The sequence below is a fragment of the Mustela nivalis genome (genome assembly GCF_964662115.1).
Source record: "Mustela nivalis genome assembly, chromosome: 17".
NCBI classification, from domain to species: domain Eukaryota; kingdom Metazoa; phylum Chordata; class Mammalia; order Carnivora; family Mustelidae; genus Mustela; species Mustela nivalis.
The window spans coordinates 39,143,589-39,162,235 of NC_139036.1; the positions used below are offsets into that span (position 1 = coordinate 39,143,589).

At 53.7% G+C, this 18,647-nt stretch overlaps 1 protein-coding gene across 8 annotated transcripts; it reads right to left on the reverse strand.

Moving 5' to 3' along the window:
• Positions 1 to 5,618: 5,618 nt before the first annotated feature.
• On the reverse strand, positions 5,619 to 18,429 carry NFE2L1 (NFE2 like bZIP transcription factor 1). 8 transcript variants are annotated; one of them, XM_082704743.1, is made up of 6 exons: positions 18,279 to 18,429; positions 15,475 to 16,500; positions 10,517 to 10,699; positions 10,009 to 10,098; positions 9,629 to 9,787; positions 5,619 to 8,823 (listed from the first exon to the last, which is right to left on the reverse strand). In XM_082704743.1, the coding sequence occupies exons 2-6, from the start codon at positions 15,982 to 15,984 to the stop codon at positions 7,459 to 7,461; spliced, it is 2,307 nt and encodes a 768-aa protein (XP_082560869.1). In that variant the 5' UTR covers positions 15,985 to 16,500; positions 18,279 to 18,429; the 3' UTR covers positions 5,619 to 7,458. The 8 variants fall into 8 exon arrangements, with proteins under 8 accessions (XP_082560869.1, XP_082560867.1, XP_082560870.1 ...); XM_082704741.1 differs by having other exon boundaries at positions 10,517 to 10,732; positions 18,279 to 18,424; XM_082704744.1 differs by lacking the exon at positions 18,279 to 18,429 and adding an exon at positions 17,851 to 17,992.
• Positions 18,430 to 18,647: the final 218 nt, after the last annotated feature.

Here is an 18,647-nt window from a genome sequence, read left to right on the forward strand (position 1 = left end):
AGGAATTGGCCTCATGTTTAATCACTGAATTAAAATGTTACCCACTTTATTAACGTCATTTTCTGCCTATAATTCTAGAGCAAAAATGGAACTAAGCTCTTGTTATTTATTAAAAGGAAAAATGGGATTTCCAGAGATCAAATCAGCTCTACTTACTAGCACAAAGCATTTGTTTCAAATAAATAAACTGATGCATAAATTTTTTTTCAAAAAGCCTCCTTGGGGCATCTGGCTGGCTCAGTCAGTAGAACATACAGTTCTTGATCTTGGGATTGTGTTTGACCCCCACATTGGGTGTGATTACCTAAAAACAAAATCTTTTAAAAAAAAAAAGAAAGCCTCCGAGGAGTTTGGGGAGATGAGGTTAAGTGGAGCCAGGGAGGAGGCCCTTCTGCACAGAGATCTTGGTGTGTCCTTGTAGTTAGCAGTAGCAGAGCCATTAGCTGGTTGGATGAGTTGGGGTGAGGTGGGCAGAGGTGTTCTGGTTCTGTACTGCACTGAAATTAGCCTTCAGCTTTCTAGGTGTCCAGAATGGACTGCTGTTCAGCTTTAGTCTTAACCTCTGGAACCTACTTAATTGCCATTTCTGGCATTCCAGAACCCTCATAAAACCCCCTCATTCTTGCCCTGAGAAGATGCTGACATCGATAATGCATCGATAATGCATAATGAAAACGGAAGTGCGGATAGATTTTCACAGTTTTGTTATCTTTGAAAGCCAGCTGTCACATGTCTAGATTAAGGGTTTTGATAACAAAGTTTTCTCAAGTGCTTGTTGAAGCCACAAATGCATGCAGAAATGTTGGAAATAAAAGGTACACAGAGGCACAACAAAGCTTCCCTCTGTTTCAGAAGATATCAGAGAGCATTTCTTCAGGCAGCACAAGAGCGAGTTGGATGGCGTCAGTGGAGCTGCGTCATTGTAGACTCCACCCAGGAGTTGAAGAGGAGACAGGTGATGACTTTAGTAGCTATATGACAAGAAGAGCTTACTAACCCGGTGACCAGTCACCATCTGAGGTGTCTTCCGTTGTCTTCAGTTGAGTTTCAAGTTAGTACAGTAAATAACCATGGAGGCAGTCTGTCAGCTGACAGTGCTCAGGAATCATTGTTTCTGTGTCATTTGAAACTTTGGGCTAATTATAAAGAATTTTTAATAGTTGAGTTTTTAAGTACTTACTTTCAGATATAATCTTATAATTCAGAATTCACTCCAGCTTGGGTCAGTTTGATTTTGACATGGCCATTTGGAGTTTGGCCTTATGTGCTCAGGACATCTTTATGGCTTGTGACAGTGGGAATGTGTGTTAGAGTCACTATTCCCATCACAGAGAAAGGGGAAATGAGAGGAAACTGCTACTCCAAGATAATTGGTGGAACTAGAACTCTGAAATCCCAAATTTTCTACAGTGGCTCCAGATCCTAAACTATGTATGGACCCAGGTTCTGTCTGAGATCAAATGAACCTGATCATGTGTCTCCGATGCTAGTATTAATCTGATTTGCAAGTTGGGTATTTCTGTGAGGATAAAAAGACCTTGTTTAAAATTCAAAGTGAAAGGGCGGAACTAAGTACAGGCTAGTGTTTCTCCTCTAGCATATGACTGAAAATACAAGTATTGCTACCAGGCCCGTGTTCAGCATTAGTAAAGGAAGGTATTTTGGCTTCATCTTGCTTTTTAGCAGTAGGAACCAATCTGGGCAGAGGCATCTGGGTGTTCTGGTGTGTGGCTGCGGAAGCTTGGTGATGGCGGAGCTTTAAGATTCCACAGACAATCCTTAGTCTGTGATCTGTGTATCACCTCGGTTTGACAGTCCAGCACTGAGGTTTTCTTCAGAAGTTACTGCTGTTCTAACCTGTGCTCACAGGTGCTCAGCTATCTTCTATGGATGACTTCTAATTGACCTTGGCCTTGGGAGCTTCCCACTGAATAAATTGCTGAATCTTGAAAGCCTTGCACTGGGAAGAAAACCATACTTGGTCCTGCTCAGTGGGGGCAGATAGAGCAAGTAGTCTGTTTTCTAGGGCTCCCCCCCCCTCTTTCTTTTTAACCTTAGGCCAGTGAGGCAGCAGGACTATGAGGCAAGGCTGAAACAATAAGTTTACAATATATACTGATGATTTGGTTCTTTGGTTGTTGCTTACATTAAATAGCTTGTGTTTAAATATTTAGTAGCGTGTCCAGATCTGCACTGTAACCTTGGTGGTTTGTGGTAGTACCAGAGCCACTGTTTACCCCACTGGACAACTTGGGGGCCTAGCCATGGGGCACTGGCTCACTGTTTAAATTGTTACTTCAGTCCCTAGCCAAGGACTAAGGTCTAAGACAACTTGGGGTGCCTGGGTGGCTCAGTCGTTAGGCAGCTGCTTTTGGCTCAGGTCATGATCCCAGGATCCTGGGATCAAGCCCCGAATTGGGCTCCTTGCTCTGTGGGAAGGCTGCTTCTCCCTCTCCCACTCCCTCTGCTTGTGTTCCCTCTCTCGTTATCTCTGTCAAATAAGTAAATAGAATCTTTAAAAAAAAAAAAAAGACAACTGAATTAGCCTAATTAAATTCATGTTTAAAAGCATCATCTCCTGGGACGCCTGGGTGGCTCAGTGGGTTAAGCCGCTGCCTTCGGCTCAGGTCATGATCCCAGGGTCATGGGATCAAGTCCAGCATCCGGGTCCTTGCTCGACACGGAACCTGCTTCTCTCGCTACCTCTGCCTGCCTCTCTGCCTGCTTGTGTGAACTCACTTGCTCTCTCTCTGGCAAATAAATAAAATCTTAAAAAAAAAAAAAAAAAAAGACACCATCTCCTTAGCCTTTTCCCTGCCTCCTCCCAAGTGTAAACTAGGTTTTGTTTCCCTGGTTGAAATAGCATCTGAAATTAAGTAACAAATACCATGCAACCTCTCTCCATTCTGCAGTTAGACTGGAAAAGAACCAGCTTTAAGACTTCTGTAATATTCCCGTTTGCTCAGAGAGGAAGACAAGTGTTTCTCTCCAACTGATTTTGAGAACACACCTCTTTCCTGGGTCCTGAACTCCTCTGGACAGTCTGTGTGCTGGATTCTGTTTGTCTGCTAATCCAGGTGGACGTGAACTGTGAAGTCCTGGACAGAACAAGGGCCAGAACTCAAACCAGGTGTTAGGCTCCACGTGTATACCGAGCTCCCCCACTGTGGGGTTCAGAACTAGAGGCAAGGAGGATGGGCGGCTTCTGTGGGAAAAGTGAAAGGTGAAAGGTTCTTGTTAGGCTGACAGAATGACAAATCGAAGGTCTGTGAGTCCCTTTCATCTCCCAGATGGGTCCAAGTGATAAGAAAACAAGGCTTAGCCACTCATGACAATGAAAACTGCAAGGTTTGCCAGTTTCCACACATGGTCGGGAGAGTGACCTCCAGCAGTCTGCTGCCTGTGCTTGTGTGCAGGCTGTGTCAGGAGTGAGAGGGACTTCTTGCTGGTGGTGCTATCGGACTGGTTAGTTGGAGCTGAAGATGTAGAACTAGGTCAGTGCCTCCTGGATGCGGTAGGAGACATGAAGGTGGTGGGGATGGTAGTTTTTAAGACGGCTGCCTGAGGAAGGCCGGGCTGCGTGCTGAGTCCTCCCCAGTCACTGGCTGGCGGGTTGCTGTCCAGCCTTCCCCAGTCTGGGCAGGAGTCCACGGTGGAGGCCAGGGCTTGGGGGACACTGAGCATTCTCTAGCTCACTACCTTCCCCCTCAGTTCTGGATTTCTTCTATTTTTAGTGACACTGAAATACTGACCCCAGCCTCACTGGTGAGATCTGTGTAGTAGGGCAGATGCTGAAACAAGGGGTGTACTTCAGAATGCCCATGTGAATTAGGATGTGGGGAGAAATCGCCTTGGACAGAGCCCAGTACTAGAGTCAAGACAAAACCAGGCTTCTGCTCCCACGTGGGCAGGTCACTTTGAAGCCTGGTCTGCAGTTAAGCCTGCTCATCTCCCTGCCCAGTCCAGGACCTCTTCTCACTTGTCTGAGGTGTAGCAGCTTCTCTGACAGGCCTTATTACTCAAGTCCTCCTGTCTTATTCCTGCCAGAAGAAGCTGAAGCACCCACTCCACCTGCCAGCGGCAGAAAGAGGTCAACCCCACAGTAAGTGCTGACCAACTTGGCTCAAAGCCCCAGCTAATCAGCAGGATCCTAGACACAACTGTACATCTCTCCATAAGGGGACGTGGGGAAGGGTGGCAAAAATGTACTTTCTCAGAGCAGGGGCAGCACTTAAGAGGGTGAGAGATGATTTTTTTTTTCTCTTAAAAAACATTTAAATGTGTTAGGTTAAAATTGCAAAGCAAGATAAAAAGTTACAGCCTAATTGTGTACTTAAAAATACATACACACATTTCTAAAAGGGATACAAAAACAGGACTGAGTTTTACTTGTCACAATTTACTCTTCTATATATAATTTGTATTTTTTATCAGGATGAATTAAAGTTTTCAAACATAATTTTTAGTCTTACTCTTTTTTCAAGAATCTTGGTTTTATCTGGCGTACGGACATTAGCTAATTCCTAATTAGGAAAGAGCTCATTTGAGGATGCTTTCCAGCTAGATGGGGGTTTAGCAACAACAACAACAAAAGCCAGTGTAAACGGAAACAAATTAATTGATGTTATGAATTCTGTTCCACCCCTTCGGATACTCTGGTAGCACCATTAAAGGACTACAGGGCGGGGCGCCTGGGTGGCTCAGTGGGTTAAGCCTCTACCTTTGGCTCGGGTCATGATTCCGGGGTCCTGGGATCGAGCCCCATATTGGGCTCTCTGCTCAGCAGGGAGCCTGCTTCCTCCTCTCTCTCTGCCTACTTGTGATCTGTCGAATAAATGGAGAAAATCTTTTAAAATAAATAAATAAAGGACTATGGGGCTAGGCCAGGTCACAAGGGGGGTACACGAGAGGTTCCACAATGGGGATCACAGCTTCTGGTCCTAAATCTTGTCTGGTAATGTCACAGGCTGCCAGGTGAGCATTCATTCCTCACATTTGCTAGGCACTTACCCAGCATGTGGCGGCGGCTCCAGCAAGCACCCAGCTCTTCGTAGGCTTGATATTAAAGCAGGTGTTTTGAGGGAGAACAGATTCTGTTCACCTCTGCTAGGAGGCTTTCAGATGCCTTAAACCCTGGAGTCTAGCTTCCTGCTTCTCTAGTTCTATGGTCCTCTTGCTCAAGTCTTGGGCCTGTGTCGGTCTCATGGATTTCTCAGGGTTTGTCTCGGTCATTGATGTGGCTGCTCTCCCATGCTTTGCACCCCTTTGGCGGGTGGGGCCACTAGAGAAAGGACGGCAGGCTCGCCATTAAAAATGCACTGACTCATAAGCGGACAAGGAGCTGGGCTAGGGGACAGCACCTCCACCTCGCCTAGTCCTTAGAAAAGCCCAAAAAGGATTCTAAGTTCCCCGAGGATTCAGTTAGAACCCTGTGAAGAGGTACCAGCACTGCTCAGAAGGTTTAATAGGGTACTGAAGACTTTGTCTTTCTAAATTTGTCAACCTCTCCTGTTCTTCACCCACCTTTCCCTGTGAGCTCTGCCTTAGCCACACAATGGCCAGTCCTCCCTCCTGGGGTCTTTTACTCAATTTGAATTCAAAATAGGGAAAAATTGCACTTCAGAATGAATCATCCATTTTATTTTATTTTATTTTATTTTGTCATGTGCTCACAGCATATCTCTCTCTCTCTCTCCTCTCCCTGGCAGGTCAGAGATAAATTAAAAATAAAATCTACAAGGAAAATAATTTATAAAAGCACTTCCCCAGGCTCATGCCTTGTATCCCCACTGCTCAGAACATCCCCCTTCCCCCTGTCCCCCAGCGGGGAGGAGAATCTGGCACTTCTCTTCCCACAACTCACTCCCGCTAGTCCGGAGCTGACTGTACTCCAGAGCCAGGCAGGGGTGGGGGCAGCAGTGGCAAAGAGTTAAAAATAAAGACACTGTGGTCCTGGAACCATCTGGCCACCTTGGCGTAGCTCCCCTCTCTGCCTCCCCCAGGCAATCCTCCTGACTGGGGTCTCTACTAAACTGGGGGTGTAGAGAAGCAGCCTGTGGCCGAGAGCCTGGGGGTAGGTGCTCTCAGCCCCCATTACATGCACTTCTCATTCTCCTAGAAAGAAACAAACAAACAAAAAAGGCAGACGGAGACCTCGGGACAGAGGAGAAAAATCCCAAGTGTTCACACAGTTACACGGAGTCTTTATGGCAAAGAGAACATTTAGCAGCTTTGAATATTGGGGTATCTCCTTTTTACTCAACACAAGCATTCTAGACCCTATAAGTGAAACAGGGCTCAAGCCCTAAAAAAATCAAAGCGCAAGAAATTCTAAAAGGACTAGTTTTTGTTGCTGGGTTTTGTGGGTTTTTTTTTTTTGTCTTCAGTGACATGCCCAGTTGTTGGTAGGGGAGGCCTGAGGGAAGGGTCACTCCCCAGTTTGTGCTGAATACTGCCTGGCTTGTCCACATCATTCCCCTGCCTCAGAGTAGCCCCCAGGAGGCCACAGGCTCAGCACTGGGGGCACTGCCAGCGCCCCAGCTGCAGAAGAGCTCCAGGCAGCGGGGAGGGGCAGGGGCACACAGGCAGGCAGAGAACAGCCTTCGCATGCAGGCTCGGATGGAAACGTGGGTGCCTCAGCTCAGGGGGGACCGGGCACAGAGGGAGACAGGAGTGGCAGGGCAGTGAAGGACATGCTTGGTGTTGGGGCTGCTGCAACACAGCACGGGGGCCTTGTGACCCTTTCCTGTTCCCTCTCTGACCCTAACTCCTCAAGCAAGTGTTGGGTCCCAATGGCTCCCCTACAAATGAAAACATTACAGGACACACCCAAGAGCTCCCCTTTTGGGGCTCCACAGGGCAGGAGCTGAAAGAGCCCACAAGGCCCCTCCCAGATCCCACCTTGTGTTCCACCCTCCCCTGGGGTGAAGTGGGGATTACTCCTGCCTAGGGCCTAGTCCCACCTAAACCTGCCCTCTGGTATTCTGGCAGAGCCAACCTTAACCTGCCCTTTGATTTTCTTCCCGCTTTGATTTTTTTTGGGGTTTGGTTGTTTTTTGTTTTTTTTTTTTTAATCCCCCTTCTTTCCTCCCTTCCCTCCTTTCTTCTTTCCAGGAATGAGACTTTCTGTGACTTTCCTCTCACAAGATCCCCCCTTTTCCCCTTGGTCGGCCTCCAGCAATGCAAGCACCACCCCTTCCCTCAAAGGAAACAGCAGGGGTGAGGACCCTGTCCACCCAAACGTCTGGCTGCTTCCGCCCCCCTTCCCCGCCCCACAGGGGGAAGCTGAGCCAGACAGCGCCTGCGCCCTCCTCTTCCTGTCCACTGACCCGCAGTTCATCCCATCTGAGATCTATTGGATAAGAAGGCATTCGAGTCCCCACTGTAGGTCCAGGTCCAGGCCCAGCCCTTCTCCAGTTTCCATCCCGGTGAGCGTCAACCCCCCTCTCCTCCCCAGGCTCACTTTCTTCGGTCCTTTGGCTTCCTCTCCTGTCGCCGGGCCTGCTGGTCAGCCAAGGTGCGGGGAATGAGGAGGACGCTGCCGTCCCCGGCATACTGGAGTGCGTACTGGCTGGGCGAGTAGGGCCGCCCGTTCTCATCCCGCAGCCGCCCGAACACCTCCTGGTACAGGCTCTGGACCTTCTGCTTCATCTGCCGCAGGGACCGGAGGAACTCCACCTTCTCCCGCAGCAGCCGGGCTTTATCGCGCTGCAGGTCCTCCACGTCCCGCTCCAGGTTCAGGATGGTGTCCAGCTTGCGCTTGCGGCAGTTCTGCGCCGCCATCTTGTTCTTGCCCCGGCGCCGGATGTCGCGGATGAGGCTCAGCTGGGCCTCGCTCAGCTGGTACTTGGACAGCAACTCGTTGAACTCCTCCACCGGCAGGTTGATGATTTTGTCATTGGTGAAGGGGATCTTCATGGCTCGGGCTCGATGCTCGTCCCGGCTCATCTGCTTGTCTAAGAAGTCGGCCTGCTTCTCCTTGCTGCCTTTCTTGAAGGCTCCGGGCGGTGGCAGGTCGGCGGAGTCAAGGGCGCTGGGCGCCATGTTGTACGTGTGGTTGTGGCCCACGTGCTCCAAGTAGGGCAGGCAGGAGAGCTGCGACGGGTCCTGGTAGCTCATGCGGCAGAACTTGGAGTATTCGGGCTGGTAACCCACAGCGCCCTCGGCCTCTTCCAGATCCAGGGTCTCAGAGTCAGAGCTGTACCCAACAGCACCTTCCTCAGAAAAGGAGGAAGAAGCTGAAGAAGAAGCAGAGGAGGAGGAAGAGGAGGAGGAGGAAGAGGAAGAGGAGGAAGAGGAGGAAGAAGAGCTGCCTTCGGAGCCGCTCAGGGAGGAAGGGCTATGGCTGGAGTCCAAGGAGAGGCCTGAGTCAGAGTCGAACTCCTCTTCGAGCTGGGAGGCCTGCACGGGGTTGAAGCCCTCCTCGATGGCCAGGTCCATCAGGCTGATCTCATCCAGCATGGCTTCATCGAGCAGGCCCCCCAGTGGGTCAGGCAGCTCAGGGCCTGCGGTGTCGTTGGCGGTGCCGTTGAGCTGGGGCGGGAAGAAGAGCCCCGCCAGGTTGGTGGAGCCAAAGGTGGAGTTGAGGCTGGTGGAATTGCTGGGGACCAGCGGGAGCAGTGTGGAGCTGCCGGCCACAGGCAGGCTCTCCGCCTCGGGACTGAAGAGTGAGAAGTCCTGGCTGCAGCCCCCCAGGGACGCCTGATGCAGGCTGACATTCTGATTGATGGGAGTGTTGGGGGCAAGGCTGTAGTTGGTGCTCAGGGGGTCTCCAGGAGGGGCGCTGTACAGGATCTCACTCGTCGAAGTGTTCACTTCCATGGCCTGGCAGGGGAGAAGAGCATCACGGTTCACTCTGAGCAGACTCCCTGCCCCTGGGCTACCAGGGGGGCGTGGGGAGGGGGTGCCGGCAGCAAGCACCAAGCACAGGCACAGCTACCTGGTGGGAAGGCGAGAGACTGGAATCCAGAGCCCAGGGTCAACTCCCAGTCCTGCTAGGTCCACCAGGCCTGTGAGGCCTGGCAGAGATGGGTAGACCCCACCCAACGCAGGGCTGCCCAGCTCCCAGCTATGTTTGGCCAGACTCCCCTACCTCCGAGAGGCAAGGAAAACACGCAACCCTGCCTACCTCTCCTCTGTAAAATCTGCACAGCCAAGAACACCCAGCCGTGGAGGGACAAAGCCCAGCTGTACCACCTGCCCTGTGACCATGGGCACATCACTTAACCTCTCTGAGCTTCAATTTCCTCACCTTTAAAATAACAAACACCTGACTAGATGACCATAAGGGGCAGGAGCTGGCCCCAGCCGCAAACACACCACACCAGTGTCCGGCTGTAGGAACCCTAAAGCTGGAAGCATGCGCTCAAGCGATTATCTACCTCGAAGGAAGAAGGCATACCTAGGGGACAGTCCTTTTTCAGAAGGCTCAGCTCTAACCCGAACCCCACATCCTGACTGTACCCCCTCCCCAAGGAGACACCTGGACGATGACCTCTTAGTGTCCCCACTTTCCCACGGATGAGAGAACTGTTCCCTTCTCTTCCCAGAGGAGAAAAATTTCGCAGCTGAATGGGAACACCCACTGCTCCACGCCCAAGAGGTTTGTGTCCTGTTCGGGTGATCCTACCTGCATTTCCATAATGGACATGAGATCTTGCCACTGCTGCTCCAAATCAAATGGCGACTCCGTCCCCGTCAGGAGAGGAGACAAGAGGTTGTTTTGAAGACCTGGGGGCTCGCTCTCACTAGGCACTGCTTCTGTTATGCTGGAAATGTCTGCTGGAAACTAGGGCAAAACAGAGGTTTTAACGAGGGGAAGACAAGACCACTGTCGCGTTCCTCCCAGAGACTACCAGCTGAGGTTCTGTCTCCTCCTTCCTCTGAATTCACCCCTGCGGCCAGGAGCAGGCCAGCCCTGGGGGCTGGCCCCCCGGACAGCCGCAGAGGGACACACGGCGTGCAGGCTGCCCTGCTGGCTCGGTGGGTGCTCCCTGGAGTCCTGCTCACCTCGGCATTCTCCCCAAAGGGGCAGGTGGCCTCCAGCAGCCTAAGGCACTCTTCCAGGGACAGGGCCGTCTGGTCCTCCCCACCAGGCACCTGTGGCAACAGCAACCGTAAGTCTGACTGACCTGGGCCTCGGCTGCCTGCAGGCCGAAGCCTCTGCCCCAGCCTTTCCCCAGCCTTGGGGGAAGCCGAAGGAGGGCCGGAACAGCTGCAGGCCTACACTCTCCCTCTGTGCCCAGGCTGATGGCTGGCCCTGCGTCCCAAACTCCAGGAAAGACCAGAGGGAGAGTGGAAGAATCCTGACAAATAGGAAGCTGCTAGATGCTTTGCTTCCTCCCTGCTGGTTGTCACCAAGGCCTGGCCCCTCTGCTTCTATTGCTCATCCACTCCCCCTTCCTCAGCCCAAGTGACTTAGAGACCCCAACCCAAAAGATACATTCAGGTTTATCCCACAGACAGAAGCTGCCTTCTCTAAGGAGAAGTTTCTAGAAGTGGGCAGAGGTGGGGGTACCTGTGCAGGGAAGCTCTCCCCAGTTTCTCCATCCACTAGCAGGTTTCGCGCCAGAGCTTCTGCGCCCTCGTCTGACCAGGTGTTCTCCTGCTCCGCTCCATCTCGTATGTCCTTATCCACATCCTGCTCCTTCTGGCGATGACTATAGTCAAAAATCTCACGCCCAGCCCCCAGGTCAATATCCTGTCGCCAAAGGATGTCAATCAGATCTATGTCCTGAAAGACAGATCACCGCGACTTTAGCTCTTGGATCCAGGGGACTTTCCTAGCAACACTCTGATTAGACCTGGGAATGGGGGGCAGCTCTCCCAGCCTCTGTCCCCTCTGTACCAACAAGGCTTCATTCATCCATTTCCAGATACCAGCCTCCATAAAAAATAAGAACAAAAAACAAACAAACAAAAAAAACGAGCTAGCAAAAATTACCAGCATGATCAACCTCAGACAAGCCTGTGGGCTTAGGCCCAGAGATACAGCCAGGCCAAAAGGCAGGGCCACCTCACCGCTACACCAGAAAGAAGGGGGAAGGAAGCAGGAGACACTTCTCATTCTGGGAATGAGAATCCCCTCGAACTCGGGTTTGTTGTAGGATGCTGGCCAGGCCAGGCAAGGGCGAACTGTCATGCAGAATTACTCCGAGGTGGCCAGGCTTGCATCAGCCTATGGTGCCATTTCATTTGCATAAAGGGGTGGGGTGGACCAGAGAGGAAAATCCCTGCATTTGCAACCACCTGCTGCCACCAATGACAACGACAGGCTGCCTCCAGCCCTTCCTCCAGCCATTCCCCCTTCCCTGGCTGAGGCAGGAGTCAGGCCAGACACCCACAACTCTTAAAGCCCAGGCTCACCTCAAGATCCATCCCTGCCAGAATTCCCCCTCTCAGCTGATCCTAGCAAGCTGCTTCCGTCTCAGGCAGTCAGCTGATTCTCACTGGGCACTCCACCCCTGCCAAGGCCGGCGCCTGGTGTCCCCTCACACCAGCACTCTCACTCCCTTCCTCACCACACCCCAGGCCTCACTGCCGCTCCATCAGTCAACCCACTCAAGGACATGGGCCCCATCACCGCTCAGCCACAACTGCCACCTCAGCCACCAAAATGCCTCCTTCCCACTCTGCCCTGGTGGCTCCTGTCAGTTCCTGCACCAACTGCCACCCCCAAAGCCACCAGCATAGAACCCCAATAAATAAGAGCCATTTGGCCTTCCTACACATGCCATCCCCCTGTGGCTGAAGAAACCCTGAACTCCTGGCTTCCATTCAGAGATTCAAAAAGCACTTTCCAGAAAGCAATTTCCTTACATGAGACCCCCCCACCCCAAGTCCTGACCAGGCACCCCTTTCCCACCGTAACCCTCCCAGATCCCAAGACCTCCCAGGTGTACCTCTCCCTTCAGTCTCCCCCACATACACCAACCTGAACAGAAGCCCTGGACCCAGGAGCAGAGGGGGGCTGGGCCACCCGGTGCCCAGCCAGCAAAGAGTTAAGGGGCCGGCTCCCTTTGGCATGGCCCCCACCACTGTGAGAGCTGCGGTCCAGGCGGGTCATGGTCTGCGAGATGAGCCCCAGGGCAGCTGGTGCCGGGAAGCCGGACAGGGGGCTGCAAGGAGCTCTTGGCTTGCAGGGAGCACACCAGGCTGGAAGGGTGGCCCCTTGCTAGCTCCAAGGGGCCCGAGGAGGGTGCCCCGCCCGTGCTGCTGCCTGGGCGGCCCAGCCCAGCCCCCTTCCTCCATCCTCGAGCAGCCCCCTCCCACCTCACAACCCCAGTTCCACTCAGGCACCCGGCAGCCCCCACCCTGAGCTCACCGCAGAGGCTGCAGTGAGATGGGACTCCCACCCCATGCTCCGTGCTCAAGCTGCAGAGGAGAGCCAGCTCCCTCCCGGGCCTAGCCTCCCGCTCCTCCCTCTCTCCCCCTCCCCACGCCCCCCAAACTTGTTACCTAGGCTGCAGCAAGGAGCCAATCCCCTCCCCCTCCCACCCGCAGGTCACTGCTGAGGCTGCGGAGAGCCAATCCCCTCCCCCAGGTCAGCAGCTGGGCTGCGGAAAGAGCCAATCCCCTCCCACCGTCGTTACCTAGGCTGCGACGAGAGCCAATCTCCTCCCCCAAGTCTCCGCTGGAGATGCGGAAGGAGCCAATCCCCTCCCACCGCCTGTTACCTAGCTGCAGCCGGGAGCCAATCTCTGCACCAGGGCAGCTGGAGGAGCTGCCGCAAGGAACCAGCCCATCCCTGGGCCGCCTCCGTCTCCTCAAGGAGACGCACCCAGGGGCGGGCAGCCCCACCCAGCCCAGTCAGCCAGCCGGGGTGGCGCAGTGAGAGAGCCCTGGGGGGAAGGGGTGCCCCTCTCCCTCCTGTCGCATCCTGCCTTCCCCAGCCCACTCAGGACCGGGCAGAAACCACTCCCGCAGCTTCTCGGGAAATCTAGCTCTTCCCTGCAAGTGGAGTTTTCCTGTTCCTCAGCAGGGCTGCAGCCGGTCGTCCTGAAGCCCAAGGATCCCAAGCCAGGCTGGGCAAGGAACCTCCCTGCACCCAGCCCCGCTGGCAGCCAGGGGCTCTGTCCCCCGACCCCAGGCCAGAGGACAGAAAGGAGGAGAGCCGCCTGCACACAAGCGGAGAGGTCATAGTGCCGGCCAGGCCTGCCCCAGGCAGGAGGGAGTCCGAGCCTGAAGGCCATACCCGAAGGAGCCGGGTGCTCCCCCACATCCTGGCCACACGTGTGCGCCACGCGCCCCGCTCACCCCAGCTTTGTTCAAGAGCTGCTCGGGCGGCCCCTGGCCCACAACCCTAACGCCAGGAAAATGGCACCCACAGAATCGGCAGCACAGTTCCACCGTCCATCCTCACTGCTGCACCCCTCGAGCCTAAGGTCAGGTCAGGGACGATATGTTCTCCTTGGTCACAGACTGCTCGCAGGGAAAGAGCTGTACACAAGCCACCCCCTGCTCTGGGCAGAGTGCCAACCTCCAGGGGAATCCTATCCCTGACAAGGGCCTGGGCTAGGGCTGTCCATGGAAGCGGCCTGGCAGCGGGGGAGCTCTGCCACCCCTGGGGAGAATACCAGCTCCAGCAGTGCCTGTCACATGCTCTGGACCTGGGTATTTTTATCCCTGAGTTGCTGAGGAAATGTTGTTCTAGATGCGTAATAATCCTCCCTTCCCCCACACCCAGCCTAGGGCCCTCTGACCCACCCCCAACCCCCAAAGGGAACAGAGAAGGCCCGGGGTCAGGGACGGCACAACCTCCATGAAGGCCAAGAAATGGAAGAAAGCGGGGTCAAAGTCATCCCGTTCTGCCCCAACCCAGCCGATGACATCCATACCTCCCACCCCATCGCGTCCCAGGAGAGCTCCGAACAGGAAGAGGACTGGAGCTTCACCTGCAGAGCTTCCAGGAGCAAGCCCAGTTACACAGCCAGCCCTTGGGGAGCCACATGAGGGCAGGAGGATGGAGGCGGAGGCTGGGACACATACTTCTTCAGACCACCATGCCAAGACTGAAGCCCGTTTGAAGGAAAAGGACAGAGGAACAGAAAAAAGATAAAGTTTCCAGTGGCACTGAAGAATCTAGGAACTGAGGCACTGCAAGGTAAGGAATGCTCACAGCTCCCGTGCTCAGATACTTCTAGATTATCTGATCCTCTCAAAGAAGATCCGGTTTAAGGCAGCTGAGCAGAGAGCAGCCCTGGCACTAAGACGTGTGGGGCCAGATCCCTCTGCCGTCGGGGGCCTGTCCCTTTTCAGTAAGTTTCGCAGCATCCCAACTAGATGCCAACAGCACCTCTTGCAGTTGTGGCAACCAGAACTGTCTCTACACATGACCATCTGTCCCCTGGACAGGCAAAATCACCCCCATGGAACACCACCCACCCAGAGGAAGTCACAAGCTTTGACAGCCACTGACATTCAAAGAAATGAACTCAGTAACGGGCTCAATTGCAGGACAGGAGGCAGAACCTGGTCAGACTGGTAGGCAGAAAAAGACCTAAGACCTGTAACACCTGTAAAACTTTCTACATACCTCCCTTCCTCCCCAGGACTGGGCTCTGGAAAACCCGGCCCAACGCAATCCAGCCTTCCCTTTCCCTAATGGCCAGGAGAGTGCAGCAGGCCTTTTCTCAAGCTCCTTAAGGCTGAGTGGCCAGGCCTGGCCCAAACAGAGCTCAAAGTAGTTTTATCATCACGTTGGTGAAGTGGGAGCAGCAGGAGCCGTTCACCTCCACAAAGGCAAGTGCCTCACTTTCTGCCCCGAACAGTGTGTCAGCCACGCGTCAGGAGCCGAAGACCTCTGACAGCTCCAAGCAAGCTGACTGAGGTGGCAGAAGGCAGTTTCTCTTCTAGCTCCCAGCCCTCTCCTCCCTACTCCCTGCAGCAGGCCTCTAGCAAGGAATGGGAGCCTTGGTCCTCTCCTGGCCAAGAATAACTATCTAAAATTGCCCCTTGGCTCGGGCCCAGGAGAGCTGACTTATCAAGGACCTTAAAACAACAGGTCTGACCACAAAGGAGGAGAATTTCAGGATATGCATGTGTGTGTTTTGATGTGGGGGAGGTACAAGGCAAGAGTCCACGAAGTATTTGTGTCTTAGCAACAGATACACACCGCATCAAAGCCCATCACAACACCACTCCCTCCCCCACCCCGGGGCCTCCAGCAGTCCTGTTGAAATCTAAGCAGTAAACACGCTGGCATGTTCTAGGAACCTCCCACTGCCCTGCCGGTACATTTAGAGGTGGGTCAATGGTTCAACATAAGGAAATGCTCCCAGGGCCCCAGGCCCCCCTCCTGTACCCCGCCGCTCCCGGTCAGACAATTCAGCTCATTCCTGCCAAAGAACAATGCCTGAGACCCCCCCCTCCCACGCCACTCCAGTTCTTTACAGCGGTCAGTACTGTGATCTCGCTCCTTCAGAACCAGCCCCCCACCCCGTCACCTCTCACCCACCCCAACGTGTGGTCACTAACCTCTTTGGTTAGGTCTCCACTGACCGGAGGGGCTACAGCTCCCAAATCCTCCAGATCTTCACTGAATCCCTGCTCCGTCTCGCTTTCTCGCACCCCGTTGTCTGGGCCTGTCACATCTTGGAGGCCACTGGAACTCTCGAGGGTGAGGCCTGAGCTGGGCTGGCTGCCAGAGACAGACCCCTCTGGATCCCGGTGGACCAGCCAGGCGTTGACCTCAGTGGTCGGCACCTGGAACCTGTCCAGGGCCCTCACCTGACTGAGGAGCCGCCGGGCAGTGAAGTAATTGTCCAGGTCTATGCTCTTGGGGTGGATACCATAGCCATCCAAGGTATTCCTCAGGTTGTGGAACTGGGTCTGAGTATAGGCAGAACTGGGCCCCAGGATGATCTCCCGGAGCGGGGGAAGCTGTGAGGTCAGGTAAGTATCCACGTCCACCCGCACCCCAATCAAACTCAGCAGAATGGTGAACTGGAGAAGTCCTTCCGTTAAGTATTTCTTCAGAGAAAGCATTGCTGAAGGACCAGAATGTTTATGCTTTTTGGTTTTTAAATCTTCCAAAAGACAAATCAAGGCCACTGCTCTGGTGCTCCAGCCAGCAAGTTACCCTCCTCAGGGCCAAACCCTGTATCCCACCCTGGCAGAACACAGGGGCTGAGCTCCCGGATGGCCTCAGAGGAAAGCACACCCTGTGAAGCCAAGGCCTCTCTCCAGACCACATTCACTTTTCCCTTCTCGGCACCTCACCTCAGCGTGTACAACTGTTGCTAACCCAGTCCAGGCTCTCAAGGCCCACGTGACTTACTGTCTCCACAGTCCACATACAGTCACTTCCTCACTCACATTAGTTGTCCTCTCTGTAGATTCCACTGCAGGCTGTTCTCAGGAACAGCTGACGGGCTGTTTTGTTTTGTTTTGTTTTTTTCGTCTCCCTAAGGTTTATTTTCTTTGGCTGGAGCTACAGGCCTTTTGTCTTGGGTCAGAGTGTCCCGCCTCCTCCACACTTACCAGGGGGGTTTCCAGAGAAACCTGAAATGGGAATCACAAGAGCAAAAGGATAAGATTCCAGAATTTTCACACCATGATCAAGGCAGAAGGCTGGAAACACGTTCAAATGCCACTTTCATATTTTATTGAAAAATAAGTCAATTACTTTCAGAAAAATAAAAACCAAAAATCTGTTATAAGTAGAACTACGAAGAGAAAATACTGCTCACAAAGGATCCCCCTTTCTGGACACTAAATTTGTAATACCCTTGGATAAGGAGATAATGCCTGGGGCATCCAAAATATTTTACATGATGTCTGATTTACCAACCCTCCCCCCCATCTATACACCACCCAGCTTCTATTTTTAGCTTGAGAAGCCCATTGCCTAACTTAAAGAAAAGTTGTATCCTCCATCTCTCAAGACAAAACTGCCTACAATCCCTGTCCTTTCCAGTTCTAAAGAGAAGGGAGAAACTAGTAATGGGAAAAGAGTATATGAGGACAACGTTCAGGACACCACTTCACAACAGAATAATGCCTTTTGTTTTCCCAACTTTAAAATATGGTTTCTCGGGCGCCTGGGTGGCTCAGTGGGTTAAGCCGCTGCCTTCGGCTCAGGTCATGATCTCAGGGTCCTGGGATCGAGTCCCGCATCGGGCTCTCTGCTCAGCAGGGAGCCTGCTTCCTCCTCTCTCTCTCTCTGCCTGCGTCTCTGCCTACTTGTGATCTCTCTCTGTCAAATAAATAAATAAAATCTTTAAAAAAAAAATAAAATAAATAAAAAAAAAATAAAATAAAATATGGTTTCTCTTTCCTATGAAACCATAGGAATGGTGAGAGGGGGGGTGGTGAGAGGTCTTGGGGGGCGGGAAGCAGTGAAGCAGGAGGATTATTCCACCCAGAATTTGCAATAGGCAGGTTATATTTTCATTTATATGACCTTCTGAGCCAAAGCAGAAGGATAAGACCAAGTTATCAACCTAAATAGCCAAGTGGGGAAGGAGTAAATCTGCCTTTCAGTTTCTGGTCTCTACTTCTGAGTTTCCATTAACCTCATAAACCAAGACGTAACTCTTCTCTTCACTGTCGTGACCCCCCTACCAACTTCATCCTAAAGGGGAAGAGTGACACACGGATAGGGACGGACGGACGAATACACGAACGCGCGCGCGCGCGCACACACACACACACACACACACACACACCTTATTTGGTTAAAGTAAACACAACTGCGACCCAGAATTCCTGCTAACACTACCCTCCCGTTCTCACGCAATTTATTACTAAAACCTCCCAAGAGACAAGTTCGAGAAAGCGGACAAGGCCCCATAAAAACGAAGAAGGCCAGACGCCTCTGGTCTGAGCCCAGTCCCACCCCGCCCCGGATACCCGAGTCCGGCTGGGACCAAGTCGCCATGCCCGCTGTCGGCGTCTCGGCTTCTACCCTTCTGGGGCAACAGCGAACAAGTGCGACTCAGTCGGCCTTGACCCACCCTCACAGCCAAACCCCACCCCGCCCTCCGTCCCGATGGCCCCACCCCGTTCCAGGCCTGGGCCTCACACCACGCCTTCTCGCGCCCTCAGCCCTCCCCAGTCCAACCCACCCCGGAGCTGGCTTTCTCCAAGGCTTCGCGGCCCCTCCCTGCCAGGCCCAGGGCCCGGGCCCGTCGCGAATCCAGCTCGCCCGCCCGTTCCCGCCTCCTGCCTCCTGCCCCTGGGCTCCACCCCGCCGCCCTTCACCCCACAAGCCTCAGTCCCGCGGGGCTGCGCCCGCCCCCCCCCCCCAACGGCGTCGGGGAAAGGAATGTGCTTGATACCCGCTGCAGAGCTCAGCGTCCGCCGCTGCCGCCACAGCAGGCCCTCAGCCCGAGTCCCGGCCTTGCCGCCGCCACCGCCGGCCGGCCTAGAGCTCCCCAGCCTCCGCTTCCCTCCCCGCCCCCTCCTCCCACCTCACTCGGAAGCCCGCCCTCCGCGTCCTTCCTAGGACCACGTTTCTCCAATCAGCGAACCGAGACTGCGGCCGTCGCCGGATGTCACTTTGATTGACAGCCAAAAGAGCCCAATGGCTGAGCGTGCCTCCTCCTTCCTCTCCCGATTTCCCAAGACTGACATGGCCCACAGCCCAGTGCGTACATAGGCCCGCCCCGCGGCGTGGGCTCACCAATAAGTGGGGCGAAGGCCTTATT

Bases quoted from the DNA above. Each gene is read 5' to 3' on its own strand.
- NFE2L1 (XM_082704741.1), bottom strand. From the start codon at position 15,984: ATGCTTTCTCTGAAGAAATACTTAACGGAAGGACTTCTCCAGTTCACC. The intron at 9,788-10,008 runs GTGAGCAGGACT...GTTTTGCCCTAG, and splicing joins CCTTTGGGGAGAATGCCGAG to TTTCCAGCAGACATTTCCAG. The intron at 8,824-9,628 runs GTAGGATCACCC...CTCCCCTGCCAG, and splicing joins TGTCCATTATGGAAATGCAG to GCCATGGAAGTGAACACTTC.